At 36.3% G+C, this 16581-nt stretch overlaps 1 protein-coding gene across 1 annotated transcript in view; it reads right to left on the bottom strand.

The window, feature by feature from the left end:
* The window catches only part of Fmn2 (formin 2), a 275933-nt gene that overhangs the window by 95120 nt on the left and 164232 nt on the right, over positions 1-16581 (bottom strand). Inside the window, exon 14 of the mRNA XM_047520535.1 lies at positions 470-562. Coding sequence (XP_047376491.1) covers positions 470-562 — 93 coding nt within the window. The remainder of the gene's footprint in view (positions 1-469; positions 563-16581) is intronic.

Raw genomic sequence — 16581 nt, 5'->3', positions numbered from 1 at the left:
CCATAGCCAGATTGTGGAACCAACCTAGATGCCCTTCAGTTGATGAATGGATAAAGAAACTGTGGCATATTTATACAATGGAATATTACTCCGCAATGAAGAATGATAAAATTATGGCATTTGTAGGCAAATGGATGAAATTGGTGAATATCATGCTAAGTGAGATAAGCCAATCTCAAAAAACCAAAGGACGAATGATCTCGCTGATAAGCGGATGAGGATATATAATGGGGGGTGGGAGGGGCTAGCATTAGGTTTAGGGTTAGGTTTAGAGTTAGGCTAAGGAGAGTGGCAAGAATGAAGGAAAGAAGAACTGTGTAGAGGGAAAAGAGGGGTGGGAGGGGTGGGGGGAGGGGAAAAATAAAATAAATATCATTACCCTATGTAAATGTAAAAAAATTTAAAAAAAAAAATCTCTTCAATCTTTCTGCTAAAAAGGAGGAAAACATCACATCTCTTTGTACTTTACCTTGAATAATAAATTGCTCCATGTTTTCTTTGAAAGGCTGCATGTGCTCTTTGGAGGAGACCTGGTACACTTTCCCAGCTTCAACTTCACAGGCTGAAATGAGAGAGAGAGAGACAGACAGGCAGATATTATTTAGAGCTTACACTGCTAATGATGCATTAAAACAGTTTAAAAAACATTAAAGGTTGAAAATCGTCTTATCCACCTTAATTGGCATATGTTCTACACGTTTTGGAGACATCAAAATACTGACATGAGAGGTTTTCGATCAAGACTTTCTTTTAGAGAACTGTGGGGGAACAAAAAAACAAAAAACAAAAAACAACAATAACAACAACAACAAAAAAAAACAGGCTTCACAATCTACAAGCCCAGTTCCATCACTTCCAATCTGATCACTTGGGCAAGCTATTTAAACCTTTGAACCTCTGTCTCCTTATCTATAAAATGAACATAATAACAGAGCCCACCTCACAGTGTGAAGTTAGGAGGATCAAATCTGTAAATAAATGTAAAATATTAGAATAGTGCCAAGCACAGAGTATAGCAACTTGTAACTTTTCTATCATCATCATCATCAAGTGATTTCTAACAGAAGTTTTTCTTTAATTAAAATCCAAAATTCTGAAAAAATAATAAAGAACAATAGTAGTGGCAAACATAGTATAGGAACCAATAATTATGGGGCATCTGTTGCATGCCAAATGCTTTTTACCTATAATTTAATTTAATTTAATTTAATAAGTCAGTGAAATAGTCATTATTACCCTCTTTTACAGCTACAGAAGTTAAGGTTTGAATAAGGGACTAATTTGCTAAAAGATCTACAAATATAAGTAGCAGGTTCCCAATTGATACCCTGATCTGACACCAAAGTTGGGCCTTCTTTCTTGTCTGTAGCATTGTAAATGTCTGAAGGTAGTCTACAGAGGAAAGTGAAAAGCAGATATTTGAAACACAAAACTTTGGCCAGATTCAAGGCCTAAAAACATACTCTTATTACCATTCTTGAGGTAAGATGGCCAATTCTCCAAGCCTTTTCTTTCTCTCTATAAAACTATTTCGCTCCTTTTCTTCCCCCTAGCTTGTCTAAGCAGGGAATATGGGAGGACTGTATTGTTAACACACATTTTCCCCATCAAAGGTAAAAGACAACTGAATAGCAAAATCTAAGACCATCCAGGGTTCTCTCTGTCCATCTCTGTCCACTCACTTCCCACTCTCTGCATGAGCAGGCTCTTACACACAGAATGCTGGCAATTATCCAGTCCATATTCCCAGCCTAGACTCATACATTAAACTTCAACCCATATCAGACACTCAGTATTTTCAGTACAGAACTTGTCACGGCCACCTCTAAACTGGATACCTCTTGTTCTCCCTCTGTTGGTGGCACCACCTCCTGACCTAAACAACTCCAGCTAAAACAGGAGAGTTATTCCCCACTTGCTTTCTTTATTCCAACATCCTGTTGTTTTTAATCTCCTTAATACTTCCTAGGTTGACCCAATTTCCTCTGTTCCTGCTCTATTCTGGAACAAATGCCCTCATCCTTCCTACATGGGCCACTGTAAAACCTCTTTTCTGGGCTTCCCAGTTCCAATCTTCTACAGACCTTTAGCTTCCTCAAAGCTTTAAAAGCCATTCGCAAGAGACTTGACCAAAATTACCTACAACTATTCAATAACCTCTACCCTTAACAACCATAGAGGAACAATTTCAAAGTCTGCAATATGAACTACAGTACTCTCTACAGTGTAGATCTTTGCAAACATTCAAATAGTCTACCAGCCACCTCTGATATTTTGTGTAGACTCAATTCCCCAAACCCTTGCTCAAGTTGTCTCTGCTTGAAACAATTCTCTCTTCTCCTATCCTTTTTTTTTTTTTTTTTTTTTTTGTATCAGGGATTGAACTCCAGGATGCTTAACCACTGAACAATATACCCAAAACTGTTTATTTTTTATTTTGAGACAGGGTCTTGCTAAGTTGCTTAGGGTTTCACTAAATTACTGAGACTGGTCTTGAACTTGTAATCTTCCTACCTCAAGACACATACCACCATGCCTGGCAAAATGATTCTTTCTTTACCCTCACCTTATAAACTCCAACTCCAATGATAAACTTAGCTCAGATGTATGGTCCCTGAAAAGCATTCCTTGGCTTCCATACAACCCTCGCTTCCCTTACCCCTGCCACATGTCTCTAGATAGGACTGGGCATCCCTCCTTTGTGATCTCATTGCACCTTGTGCATACAGAGTTAGAGCTGTTATTTACTGAGCAATTTCATGTGCCAGAGTCTGTTTCCGAGTGTTTTACATTTGTTGTCTCATGGAATCCGTATAAAACCCTTTGAGATAGGTTACTAATATGCTCACTTTACATCAGAGAGATACAAAGTCAAAGAGACTCCCCACATTGACTGAGTTCAAAATTGAGGAGGTAGGATTCAATAGCAACTGCCACACTATATTAAAGTTACTTGTAAATGCTTCTATCCTGCCCCACTAGACTGAACTACTTGTGAGAAATCTGCCTTGTTCCCATTTGTATGTCTGGTGCCTAACACAGGCAACAGATTGCTGTTGGATGGATGAGTGGATGGAAATATAGCAACAGCAATGGAAATAATATTTCAGATTGTGGAATTTAGCAAACAGGGTTTAAATTCCAGTTCTCATCCACTGAGAGACCTTATAATTGTGATAGATGGTTAATTATCTAATCTCTTCAGTCCTTAGTTGCATCATCTGACAGTAAATTTAATGAACTCTTTAACATTGGTATCATGCTTATCTAAAATGTGGGGGGAAATGCCTGAAACTGAATTTGGGATATAGAAGTAGGTACACAAAAATAGTAATTATTGCTGTGGTTATTTTTTATGAGACCAGATGTGAAGTTCAGGCTAGAAAAGTCTAAGACCAAATTCTGAATGTCTCAGAGTTAACTGGGTATAGGCTTCCTTTACCTTGATTCCAAGGAAGGAGAGAATTGAATGAGAAAAGTCAGAGAAAGAGGTGTCACTTTAACATAAAGTGAATGTCTATTATTTTGGGATTTCCTACAGTGAGGTTACCTGCCTTGTGAAGGTGAGCAAGGACCACTCAGAACCTAGCTGGTGAAAGGAAGGGATCAGATGAGAAGAGTCACAAACTGTATAACTAGGATAACCCCAGGAAGCCAGAAATTCTGTGTTTTTTAAAAATGTCTCTGGATGAATAATAAGGGTATATTCAATAATATAATTTGAAGAGTTTTCTAAAAAGTATAAATTAGGAACTCAAAGGGGATTGGTGACAAAGGAAATGAGAATGAGATCTGCTCATTTTATCATTTCAGTGGATTATTTCTGATATAGGTGAAGAGATGTTCCCAAAGTCTTTGAGCAGTTTCTGATTGCTAAGCAATCTATTCACACATGACACAGACATTATCAACTACCTTCTGCATTCACAGTACTGCTCCAGGCACTCTGGGTCCTAAACAGGACAGACAAAGCCTCTGTCTTCCGAAATGTCTTCACCAAATTAGACAGTCTTTAATTTTTTTCTTCAGCCCAGGTATTGTACTAGAAAACTTGTATATATTAATAGAAGACTTTTGTCACAGAAGTCTGCCCTCTCTGTGGATTGATTTCTACCTTCACCTCCTACCACTCTCCATTTATTCACTCTGCTGTATTGCTGCTACTTAGAATAATCTCTGGCATGCATTCAACAATCATCTGTGGAATGAGTGGACCAATTAATTGTATCCTCCTGTCATAATGAACTTCTTGTAAAATGTCATACTTATTCAAAATTCTCCAAAACTTCTATTTATCCATCCATACCCAGTTTCTGGTTCAACTGTCAATTCCTAGTCTAAGAGGTACAACCTCCCCTCAACTTTTTATTTCCCTTTTCTATAGAACATGTGACTGGCATTGGATAAAAGGAAATTTTTAGATAAAACAGACCTGTATCCAAGTCTAGTTCTACTACTAGTATAAAATCTTGCACTAGAGTTCCTTAAAATTATCTTGAGTCTCAACTAGGAGTTGAACTTGAAGTGCTAAGCACTAAGCTGGCTTTCAGGAAGCTCACAAAAGATTACAATCATTAATTACTTATTTCTCATTCCATTTATTAGTTTATCTTTGCTCTGATTACAGTTCACATTCCTTGAAACAAAGAACTATCCTATTCATCTCTCATGTCTAGTGTCTGAAATACAGAAATACTAAAACATAGAGCAAAAGAAAGTGCTTTCAACTATGCCCGTGATCATAAATTTCCTTAATCCAGACAATGAGTCTCCAGAGGTAGATGGTTTATAACACCACAGACACACCAAAACCCAAATCCAAATTAACAAAGTTCTTCACTGCAAAGCAAAAGTATTGCAATTATTTATGTACAATTTTTGTGGGTTCCTGTTTCTTTACAATTTTAGTATATTAAGAAGAAAGGGTCTGTTGGATAAATACAAAAATAAAATATCAAGTTCTAGGATTTATATATTTTCATATGTGTATAATTCTCATGTATTCTTACATAGTCAATACTGCGTATGTGTTCAATAGGATAACATATAAGGAATGAGAATATTTCCTCAGAAAATTGGATCCTATTTGTAACTGTGGTCCATCCTATTTCCCAGCATGCCATCCTGGCTAGTACTTATCATCTTCAAAATTGGTATGTTACTGTGTAAATTTTTAAAAAAAATAGCAAACATTACAATCTTATAAACTTGAAGGGTCATTTAGAAACATTATTAAAAACAGAACAAAGATAGGGTTCCTGGAAAACTTGCATTACAGTCAAATTCAAATATTAAAAAACATTTGTTAGGAGACTGTTGGCATAACTGAGTAATTCTAATCATGTCAACTTTTGTTTAATTTAAAGACTTTCTGAGCCAAAAAGATTCTGTATCGTGTTAAAGGGCTAATATTGGAAAGCATGCATTAGGGCTTCCAAATACAAAGAAAACCCCAGCCAGAGGAAAGGAAGAACTCAAGTCTCTCAGATAGTCCCACTAGAAAATAGGCTCTTGAACGTTAATGGCATCCACACAGTGGTGCAATGTATGGCAGAGGAAATATTTTAAAACACACAGGATTTCTGGCTTCTTGGGATTATCACTGCCCAAAAAACTCAGAACATCATACGTGACTTCCTGAAATGATCCGTGATCCTGGGGAATCTTGGTTATTGTTTAGGGAATTGGAATATTTCAGTGAGGTTCATATGAGTTTCCAAGTTCAATCAATGCTAGTCACAGTATAGGGTTGGTGCTTCCAGGTTTCACTGGCATCTACAATCCTGCCTCAGCAAATATAAAGGAAGCCACAGAACTGATACAAGAGAGAAGAAACAAGGTGGATTAGATCAGAAACTTCTTTATTCCAAAACCAAATTGTTTCCCACTTAAGTCTGGTTTGTATGTTATTCAGGGTTCAGTTACAGGAAAGAGAAACCACTTCTAGCTACTTACAGCAGATCAATGTAGGCAGTGGGATGCTTACAAAATAAGTGTAAGTGCAGACCAAGTGGTCTCCAGAAATGAGTACCAAACAAAAACACCCCAAAAGCAAAAAAGAAAAACCCTCTAGGAGAAGCCCAGCAGGGGAGCTGTTATCTATGTCACAATCAGTTACCTATGCTATGTGATGGGTATCACAGACTCAACTGTTGGTTTTAGGTTTAAACCTCACCCTGCTAAATCTGCACCATGAAAAAGTTACTTCATGCATTCATTTTGTCTCTCAACACTCATGACACTAGTGATCTGGCAAACAAACTATGATTTGGGAAAACTCAATCTCTCTCTGTTACTGCCTGACAGCAGCAAACCAAAACAGATAACACACAAGCACCAAAAAGTATGATGTCTGGCTTCACCACCTTCCTTTCACATGGACATATACTGACAAAAGCAAAAATCACACAAAGAAAGGAAGACACAGATTCAAGAAATATTTACAGGTTAAAATTAGCTGAGGTAGGCAACCGATGAGACTGGGAAAGAGGCAAACTTCGGAATTAACTGGGGTATGTTTTCAGAATTGACTTGCCAGGGCTGTAGTTGAGCTATTTTGAAACTTAATAGCTAAGGTTAAGATCATAAAAAATTCACAGAGCGATTCTAATGTGCACTGAGGAGTAAAGGAGAAGAGTGAAGGGAGAAGGCCAATGGAGGTTAAAGCTTGGGTAGCATGGAGATAGAGGATGTAGGAGCAGAGTGGCTTCCAGAGGAAAGAAAACGAAGTCGGTTTTGAACTTACTGGGATCAAGATGCCAGTGGAACATCCAGGTGTAGTTTTCCAACAAGCAACAGATGTTAGATTTTGCAGGTCAGAGCAATGATAGAAACTCTGAGTGTGAATAAGACCACCTGAGGAAAGCATGTATAGAGAGAAGAAGGAGGGAATCAAGGCTGAATAACAGAGGAGAGGAACTTTAGTGAAGAAGAAGAAGAAAGAAGGCCATGCATAAAGAAGGCTTGTGAAGAATTATTAGATGTTAACAGAAGAATCAAAAGTGAGTGGGGTTATAAAGCTAACAGAATAATGAGTTTAAAAGAGTGAGTCGGATGCAACAGAAACATTGAATAAGATAGGGGTTGACATAAAATGTCCATTCAATTTGGCAAACAGTTACAATAGTTTCAGTAATGCTCGGGACAAAAGACAAACTGGAATAATGTGAGAAAGAAATGGAAAGTAATGAATCAAAAAAAAAAAATGGAAGCTGACAGGAATTTGTCACCATCTTGGCTAATTAGCACAAGTATTCCAGAACAACTGTTTAACAAAGGTGTGCTGTGAGTCATGGAAAGAACAATGAATAAATGATCACAAGTCTTTCACAACTTATAGAAAATACTCAAAATATTCTAGTCTTGTCAGTGACAGACCATTAGGAACAACGGCAAATTAAGAAAAACATGTTATTTATTTGGACCATTCTATATGAAAGATGGATTATAGAAAAACCAGATGTCTGACAATTAGACATCTATTAATCAATCTTAAAATAGCTCCTTATCACATAAATATAACGAAAGAGGACAGAAATGCCACATACTTAGACGACCCCCAACACCTTAATTTGAAGATGGAAGTCTTGGCATTGTCATACATTACATTTGCTCTGAGTTCATATCTTATAGTTTATATCTTATAACAAAGCTAAATAAAACTGAATGGTTATGGAGGTATACTCCTCAACAGCTGTGTCACCAGTATATCCTTCAGCAGAAGAGAATTTCAAAGTGAACACTGTATAGACAATCTCACTCATGTGGAATCTAAAAATATTGATGTCACAGAAGTTTATAGCAGAATAGTAGTTACTAGAGTCTGTGGAGAGTCAGGGCTGTTAATCGGTGATACTCAGTTATAGTCAGGAGAAAAAAGATCTGGGATACTGTTGCTCAGCAGTGTGCCTATAGATAAAAATTATGTACTGTGCATTCCAAAAATTATTAGAAAGGATTTTAAAAGTTTTTACTATGAAGAAATGATGACAGAGGAAATGGGTCACCTGACTTAAAGGTTATACACTGTATACATGTATCAAAACATCACTTGATACTTTTTAATATTTTAATGCATCAATTATAAATTAAAACTATAAACTGAAAGAGCAATACATTAACATTTCTTTACTTTACTGTTTAAGTACCCATCCCCATAAGTTTTTCATCACCCTCCATATACAACTGATAGTATTTTCAAACACAATGCACTTCCATAAACAATTCCATCCTGTGGGCTATAGCTAGATAAAACATACTAGTTGTGACTTTTCAAAACATAGTTAGCTCTTCTGTGCCTCAGGTTCTTCATTTGTAATACACAAACAGGAAGAGAAACTGTCTCCTAGGACTACTGCAAGGGTTAAATATGTTAATACAGGTAAAGTACTCACAATCAGTACTTAGACACAATTATCCTTGTTATTGCCAGAAATAGCAGCAAACAGAAAAGTCCACCCTAGGAGCAAAGAACCTGATCCTGGAGACTGGATTTGCATCCTGGCTCTCTGACTTCCAGGTTGTGTATCACTGCTCATAGCCTCTCTCCCTCAGTTTTTTCATCCATAATATGGAGATCCTAACAGTGTCTAATTCATAGGGTTGTGAAGATCAAATGATTTTATGTGTGTTTTAGCACACAGAACAGTACCTCTTACATAATTTGCTTTAGTTATTACTATTGTACCACCACCACCAGTCTAGGAATACCAACCAAATAGGAATCTGAGTGCTAGCTCTAAATTTCAAAAAGCACTGATAGCAAGGCTCCAGATGATGAGTGAGAATATCATTTTTATAGAGACAACTCAGAATAAGTTATGTATTTATATATATAAAATGTTCTTTACTGGCAGTAAAGTCTAATTTCTTATGGCACACTTCACTTAGGAGACACCTTGTAATTGATGGTGACACAGCATGTGTAGATACTAAGAGGACACTGGCTGGCCTGGATGATCTATAGTCACCTATGTCCCACAGACCATGTAAAGTTTGGTTTTCACTTATATCTGGCATAAGTTTAAGAGTCTGAATGTGCTACAGCTGAGGATGCAAGTATCTCTTTAACTGATGGTTTGATGGATGATTCAGGGTAATGGAAAAGACTTATCAGTAATACTTACCATGCAAATTTTAGAAAGCTCTACTCTTCAAATAAGTAAGAATAATCGACTTTCCTAAGACTGTTATAGAAGGCTGTTTTTCCATTATCTTAACACATATTTAAGATGACAGATGGGACATCATAGAATAAAATAATAAAAATATACCAACTACAAACAAACCTGCTAATAATAGTTTACCTGTGGTGCAAAGAGTCTTCAACTATATCCATCCCTAAAACTGTAATATCCTCAACGATTAAAAAGTTGTTCAACCAGCTCAATTCATAATAGCTAAACTATGAAACCAACCTAGGTGCCCTTCAGCAGATGAATGGATAAAGAAAATGTGGTATATATTTTCTGGAATATTACTCAGCCTTAAAGAAGAATGAAATAATGGCATTTGCTGGTAAATGGATGAAGGTGGAGAATCTTATGCTAAGTGAAATAAGCCAATCCCAAAGAACCAAAGGATGAATACTTTCTCTGATATGTGGATGCTAGTCACAATAAGGGTTGGGGGATGGCTAGGGAAGAATAGGGGTATTTTGGATTAGACAGAGGGGAGTGAAAAGAAGGGAGGGGTTATGAAAGTAAGGAAGAATAGTAGAATGAATTGGACATTATTACCTTATGTGCACATATGATTACATGACCACTGTAACTCTAGTATACGACCAGAAGAATGAGAAGTTATATTCCATTTATGTGTGATGTGTCAAAATGCATTCTACTGTCATGTATAACTAATTAGAACAAATAAAAAAAATTTAGAAGTTGCTTAACCATTTAGAATTTGTACAAATAGTTTAAAATTAAATTCTACAAATAAAATGATGTAATGTTTCATATAGAAAATAAGTGATTTCCATGAAATTTAAAACTCTGCATGATGTACCCTATGATATAGCATGTATGAACTCATCCAAAGTAAAGCTTCTGACATTTTCTTAGGAGATGGCAAAATCCTGCTTATGAGGACTATGTGATAATTAATGTTCATCAAGGGCATAAATGCCACTGAAATTGGTATAGTACCTTGGTGTTATTGACCAGGTACCTGGCTTCATATGTCCTGTCCCTAAAAATGTCTTTAAGCGATGACTTACAGTGGAATTGCTGCTACCTATCACTGCTCTAGAAGCAGCTTGCTGAGAAATCTGTGGGGTGGTACTGTCTCTACCAGTTTTTGATATCTCCCAGCAGTGATATGCATTGATGATGGAGATGGAATGAGTAACTTACATGGCACATGTTCATCTACAAAAAGGAGTTTTGTAAAGACCCCACACAATCAGGATGCAATGACTGACATCTACCAACTGAAACAGGTACCACCACAACTGCTAGTTGCTTTAGGAATCCTGTCTTGCTAGTGGGTTCCACTGTGGTATAAAAATAATGAGAACTTAGTATAAATACTTAATAATCAACCATATTTTCCCCAAGGGGTAAAACCCTTACCCAGGCGTTTGTTTTTAGGATATAGAGCAATATCTTGTTAAGTGTTTAATACACTGAAATTCAAGACAGACCACCTCTTTGTGGAAATATTTTCTAGTTTGGACATATGAATGAAGAATTAACAAAAGATACCTTTAAAGCAAAGTGCCAGGACTCAAAATTCTTGTCAGTTTGAATTTCTTAAATTCACAAGAGAATGAAGGGGGAGGTTTGGAAAGAACCACATAAAAGAAGGAAGAGAAACAGATGCAAGAATAGGAAAGAATGTTAAGAAGAAATCATGAGAAAATCATGAAGAATTTGAAATGTAAAGGGAGTTGTTGAAATACTTAAGGAGGCACCATCTAGTCTCTCATTCAAAGGAACAATAAGTGTCAGAAAGAAATGGAACGAAGTCAAGGACTTATTAGGGGATTTATGGATTTAGAGTTTGGGGAAGCTTCAAAGTCTTCTAAACATGTCTTGAGAGAAAAAAAGAATAGTAACTCTCGACACATTTAAAACTATTTCAGGAATTCAAAGCAATTTATCAACACAGTTGTAATAATCTCTAACATTTCCCTCTCTGATAAGAGGAGAATTACATAGAAAGTGAACAAGTACGCTTAGGACTCTTCTGGATTGAAAACTAGTATATAGACATTATTTAGCATTCTATTAACTTACATGAAAAAATGGAAAGGATTTTTATAAAATCAGATGGCAAAGCTGACATACCTTGACATACCTTGACAGTCAAGACATTGGGCACTAAAAATGGTAGAACTTGATTTGAAATATTTATTTACCACTGAAAACCTGGAGAGTTAGACAAGTTCCTGAATCTTGCTAATCCTGCTTATTTCATCTGCAGCACAGAAAAAGCAATGGTTGTACCCAACAGATTTGGTGCAGGGGCTAAAGTGCTTTTCATAGTGTCTTAATACATGCTGTTGTTTTTGTTTAGCTTGCATTAATTAGAAATGGCACTAACTTCTGTGTTTGGAAACACAGTAGAAGAATTTCAGATGTTCATGGTAAATTAGAGAGCTTATCAGATGTCATGAATTCCAACAGACTTACATCTAAGGTTGTAGTCTTTGTGACACAAAGACCACATTCGGCACAGAAAGGTGGCAAAAGCTTGAATGACCAAAGAATCAGGAGGATAACCAAGTCAACAACATACCTATCATCAAAAGCAAACAAGACATGGGGATTTACTAATGGAAATATGTTGCTCAAGCAGGTAAAACACATTTCCATTGCGCTAGATACTGGTCTGAATCTTCAATGAGTGCTGTTCTGATTTTGTTTTCTTCTCTGAATTTTGGAAATGAATGTAACCATCTATGGAGCTGTCTAGAAGGCTACCAAGAAAAGTGGGAAGAAAACAGAAAGAAATGCTTGCCTGGAGAAGGGTATAGCATGGCTTAAATATCTCCAAAACTTATAAATCTTTTCCATTTATTCTTAACTTTGAGAGGTATTAAGAGGGAGAAATGGGATCACTTTAGAATAAGGTAAATAAACAACTTAAAATGAAAGAGTAAAATAATAAGTATGTCAGCTATTAAGATTTATTGTATTTTAGCTCCAAAACTACCTTTTCGGATCAGGCCTGGGACACTGGTGCTAGGCTCAGCAAACTACCTTTTTCCTTCATCCTCTCAATCCCTCATAGGTCATAGGTTTCCCCAACAAAGAAGGAAGAGAGAGGCTAGATGGAGACTGAGCAAGGGGAGGGCTGACAGGGTTTGCAGCTCACTTGAGAATTGCCCCCATCTGCTTCTCAAGTGGTTTCAGTTCCGGGTGCTTTCACAGACCAAAACTAGCATCACTGCATTCCTCAAAAGTACCAATGTAGTCATGCAGAATCTCTCTTTTTTTTGAAGTTAATTAACTTATTTAATTATTTTTTTTTATTTTTACAGACTGCATTTTGATTCATTGTACACAAATGGGGTACAACTTCTCGTTTCTATGGTTGTGCACATGTAGATTCATACCATTCATGTAATCATACATGTACATGGGGTAATGACGTCTGTCTGAGTCCACTATCTTTCCTTCCCTTACCCTCTCCAGCCCTATTTCCCTTTACACAATCCAAAGTGCTTCCATTCTTCTCTTACCTGCTCCCCTGCTACCCTCCCCTCATTATGTATCATCATCCACTTATCAGAGAAAGTGGTTTTTTGGGATTGACTTATTTCACTTAGCATGATATTCTCCAATTTCATCCATTTACCAGCAAATGCCATAATTTTATTCTTTAAGGCTGAGTAATATTCCATTGTGTATATATACCAGTGTCTTTATCCATTCACCAATTGAAGGGCATCTAGGTTGGTTCTACAGTCTAGCTATTATGAATTGAGCAGCTACAGACCCCATCCCTGTTTGGCCCCAGTTCTGAGGTTTCCAGTTCCAGTTCCATAGAGGCTCCTCCCTCTAGCTCTTCAGGCACCATCTGCAGTAATAATAACCTCTCCTCAGAGGCCTAGGTCCAGTCCCACAGAGTTCTATCTCTAGTTCGATGTTCTTTGCTGACCCTAACCTCTCCATTTAGTTCCCCTAGCTGTAGGGACTGTAGTTATTTGCTACATTTACTTCAGCATTTTCTTCTTGCTTTTTGACCCTTCAATGTGTTCTGTGTCAAATCCTTTCTATTAAAATAGTGTGATTATTTTTAACTTAACTCTGAACTAACAGAAGTAGTGACCAAATTAATGGATTCTGTTTCTCTCTGTACTCAATAGCTTTCTGGCACTGGTAGTTAATTTTATTTTTACCATATGCTTATAAATAATATTTGTTTGAATTATTAACAAGAAAATATGCCGGTTTTTAGATTTTTCCCCAAGAATGGTTTTATATTATTAGCCCATCCATCTACAAATATAGTCTTTTTAAACATAGCTTGTTCTTTTAATGAAATTTCTTATGTTCTTGAGTTATATTTACTTTTCAATTTGGTAAGTTATGTAATCCTTCATAAAGAAAGGTTGAACTATCCAGGACCCAGGTTAATACATTTCAAATTTAAATCAAACATATTCCTCTTTTCTTTTTAAGTTATTAAAAATTCCTATACATAGAGGATTGTATATAATACGCATAAGACATTAATTTAAATGCATACCTATGTACTCATTTTCTAAGAAACAGAACATAACTAGCACTTTGGAAAGGGGCTAATGTGTTCCCTGATGTCATTCTTCGTCAGGCCCAGAAATTTTATGTTTTCATCTCCCACTATCTCTAAACAAGTAATTGTTATGTAGATAGATATACAGATATAGATATATTCATATATACACTTTAAAAACTGAAATCATACAATTTGTACTTTTCCTCTGCCTTCCTTTTTGTCAAGATGGCATTAAGATTTATGCATTTTAATGCAAGCAAATGCAATAAATCAGTTTCACCGTTCTTTGGTAGAAGATATCATAATTTATATTTCAACATATTTACATGTTGAAAACACCTGAGGGGTTTTGGTACTGCTTCTGTAAGTATGAACACAGACATTTCACCTGGTCACCTATGCCCTTACGTGTCTATCTGGGAGCCAAATACTGAATCAGAGAATGGCCACATTTGACTTAATGATATTTTGCCAAATATTTTCCCATGAGATTGAATCAATTTATATTTTCATCATCATTGTAAAAGAGTTTTTACTAGTCGACATCTTTGACAGTATTTCACATTCTCTTACTTTTAAAATTTTTGTAAAGAATGCTAATCATTAGTTTTTCCCAAGATGACATCCTCAGTTTAATTTGAAAAATCATTGACACATTCATAGACTTAACATGTCAGGCATCTCTACAAATCACTATTTATGTTGCTGCAACTGTGTTTTCATTACTATTCTACCACAAGACAAGGTCATCAGACAGTATCACTAGTGAAATAGATACATTTTAGCTGATTCTAAATTTTAGCCAACATTGATTCAGAAGAATTAGTAAACGTTTGCCAGTTGAAAATGGGAAAGGAAATGGTTCTAAAACCTCAGTCTATAGAAGAAAACATTCTCATGGAGATTACTGTCCATGAGCTGAGCTCAAGATTAACGTATGGCCTATCTGTACACATGTACTTGGTCCCTGTAGAAAACAGAATCTCATGGATCTGAATTAATTTAAGTTGGCTATTGCACAAAAAGTAAAACATTTTGCAAAGTATACATTGTAACACAATACTAATAATTCATAAAATAAATCTTAACCCCGAATGTCAGGGAACTAATTAACCTTTAGCTAACTATGGTTTTCACAAGTTGACTGGGTCAGAAAATCAAGTGATCAGTAACAAAAGAGGAGGCATGACATTATTTTTTTCCAATATGAATGTGTCAAAAAATTTAGAATAACCAATGACTTAATTTTCTTCTAATTAAGTCTCTCACTAGCAAAATCACTGCAAGTAATGGAGGTTCAAGATATTAATAGTATGAAAAGTCAAAGATTTCTGAAAAGAGTTTATTTGAATTAAGTTCATATACAGTTTATGAGGACAGGGTGAAGGGAAATACTTGCAACTCAATTTTGAAAAAAAAATTACACATGAAAATACTGGTTCCAAAGGTTAGGAAAGACATGTGAACATCAGGATACATTTTAATAAGAGGCACTTACATATTACCTATAGAAAAATTCTAAATAGCTACTTTCTATCACTTTACTACCTCTAAAATTAGAAACAATTATATGTATATAGTTGCTACATGCTTTTCATCACAGCTACTAGGGAGGCTGAGGCAAGAGGATCACAAGTTGGAGGCCAGTCTCAGTAATTTCACAAGATTCTGTCTCAAAAAAAAAAAAAAAAATAAGAGGCTGGGTCTGTAACTCAGTGGTAGACCACTTGTCTAGCATGTATGAGGTCTTGGGTTCAATCCCAAGTGCTAGAAAACAAACAAACAAAACCCCCACATTTGTTTAGCTCTTCTTTTCCTCCCAAGTTGGTCAAAATCGCTTTCATCTTTTATTTGAGTTCCTTCCTAACTGGTTTCCCAAATTTTATGCTTATCAGAGCATCATTTCCAATATGTAAATCACATCACTCCAATTCCCTGAATAGGACTGGTCAGTGGCTAGATAGTCCATTGAGTAAAATATAAACTCTACAAAAAAATATTAATTTGTAGAGCCTTCATGGTCAGAAAACATTCTCTTATCTCACGCTTACTGTGTTCCAAGAATGCTAAGGCACATGAATATTTTTCTCTGCCTGAAATGCTATCTCCTCTTCCTTTTCCTTCCCATCCCCTACACACACACACACACACACACACACACACACACACTTTACCTATCTAGAGACTCCCACCCTAAGATTTCATAATCTGGACCCTAAATATTTCTATGGCTTAATTCCTTTATATTTCCCTGTCCTCCTGCACTTGGTCAGTATATGTAGAACTGCATGAAATGTCAAGAAGGCATTAAAGTTCATTTCATTGCACTTGCAGATTCATCTACTCAAATTTCTTTTCCAAAAATTTTCTGTCTGGTATTAATAGATCATAATTCATTTTTTTTGGCAGGGGGCAGGGTGGGGGACAGGAGATCAAACCAAAGGGCACTTTACCACTGAGCCCACTTCCCCAGCCTTTAGAATATTTTATTTAGAGCCAAGGTCTCTCTAAGTTGCTTGGGGTCTTGCTAAGTTGCTGAGATTGGCTTTGAACTCACAATCCTCCTACCTCATTCTCCCAAGCCACTAGGATTACAGGTATGTGCCACTGTGACTCAACTCGGATGGCAGTATATAACTCAAGCCTTCCCGAACCAATTAGGTAGAAGCAGACTCACCTTCCACTCTGCCTTTTGTTCCTATTTTCTAAATGTTGTAACTATACTAGTGCAATTATGTTTGCATGTTTGGCTTCTCAACTATGTATGTGGTGAATGCTTTAAATACAAGCCCATTTATCATCTATCTTTCCCCTCCAGGCATCAAGGAAAATATCTTGGCAATAAATTCAAATACCAGTTCTGAGTTCAATTGCCTT

This window comes from Sciurus carolinensis, chromosome 12, assembly GCF_902686445.1.
Source record: "Sciurus carolinensis chromosome 12, mSciCar1.2, whole genome shotgun sequence".
Taxonomy (NCBI): Eukaryota; Metazoa; Chordata; class Mammalia; order Rodentia; family Sciuridae; genus Sciurus; species Sciurus carolinensis.
The sequence above is the reverse complement of the archived record's forward strand: the minus strand, read 5'-3'. Positions and strand labels throughout refer to the sequence as shown.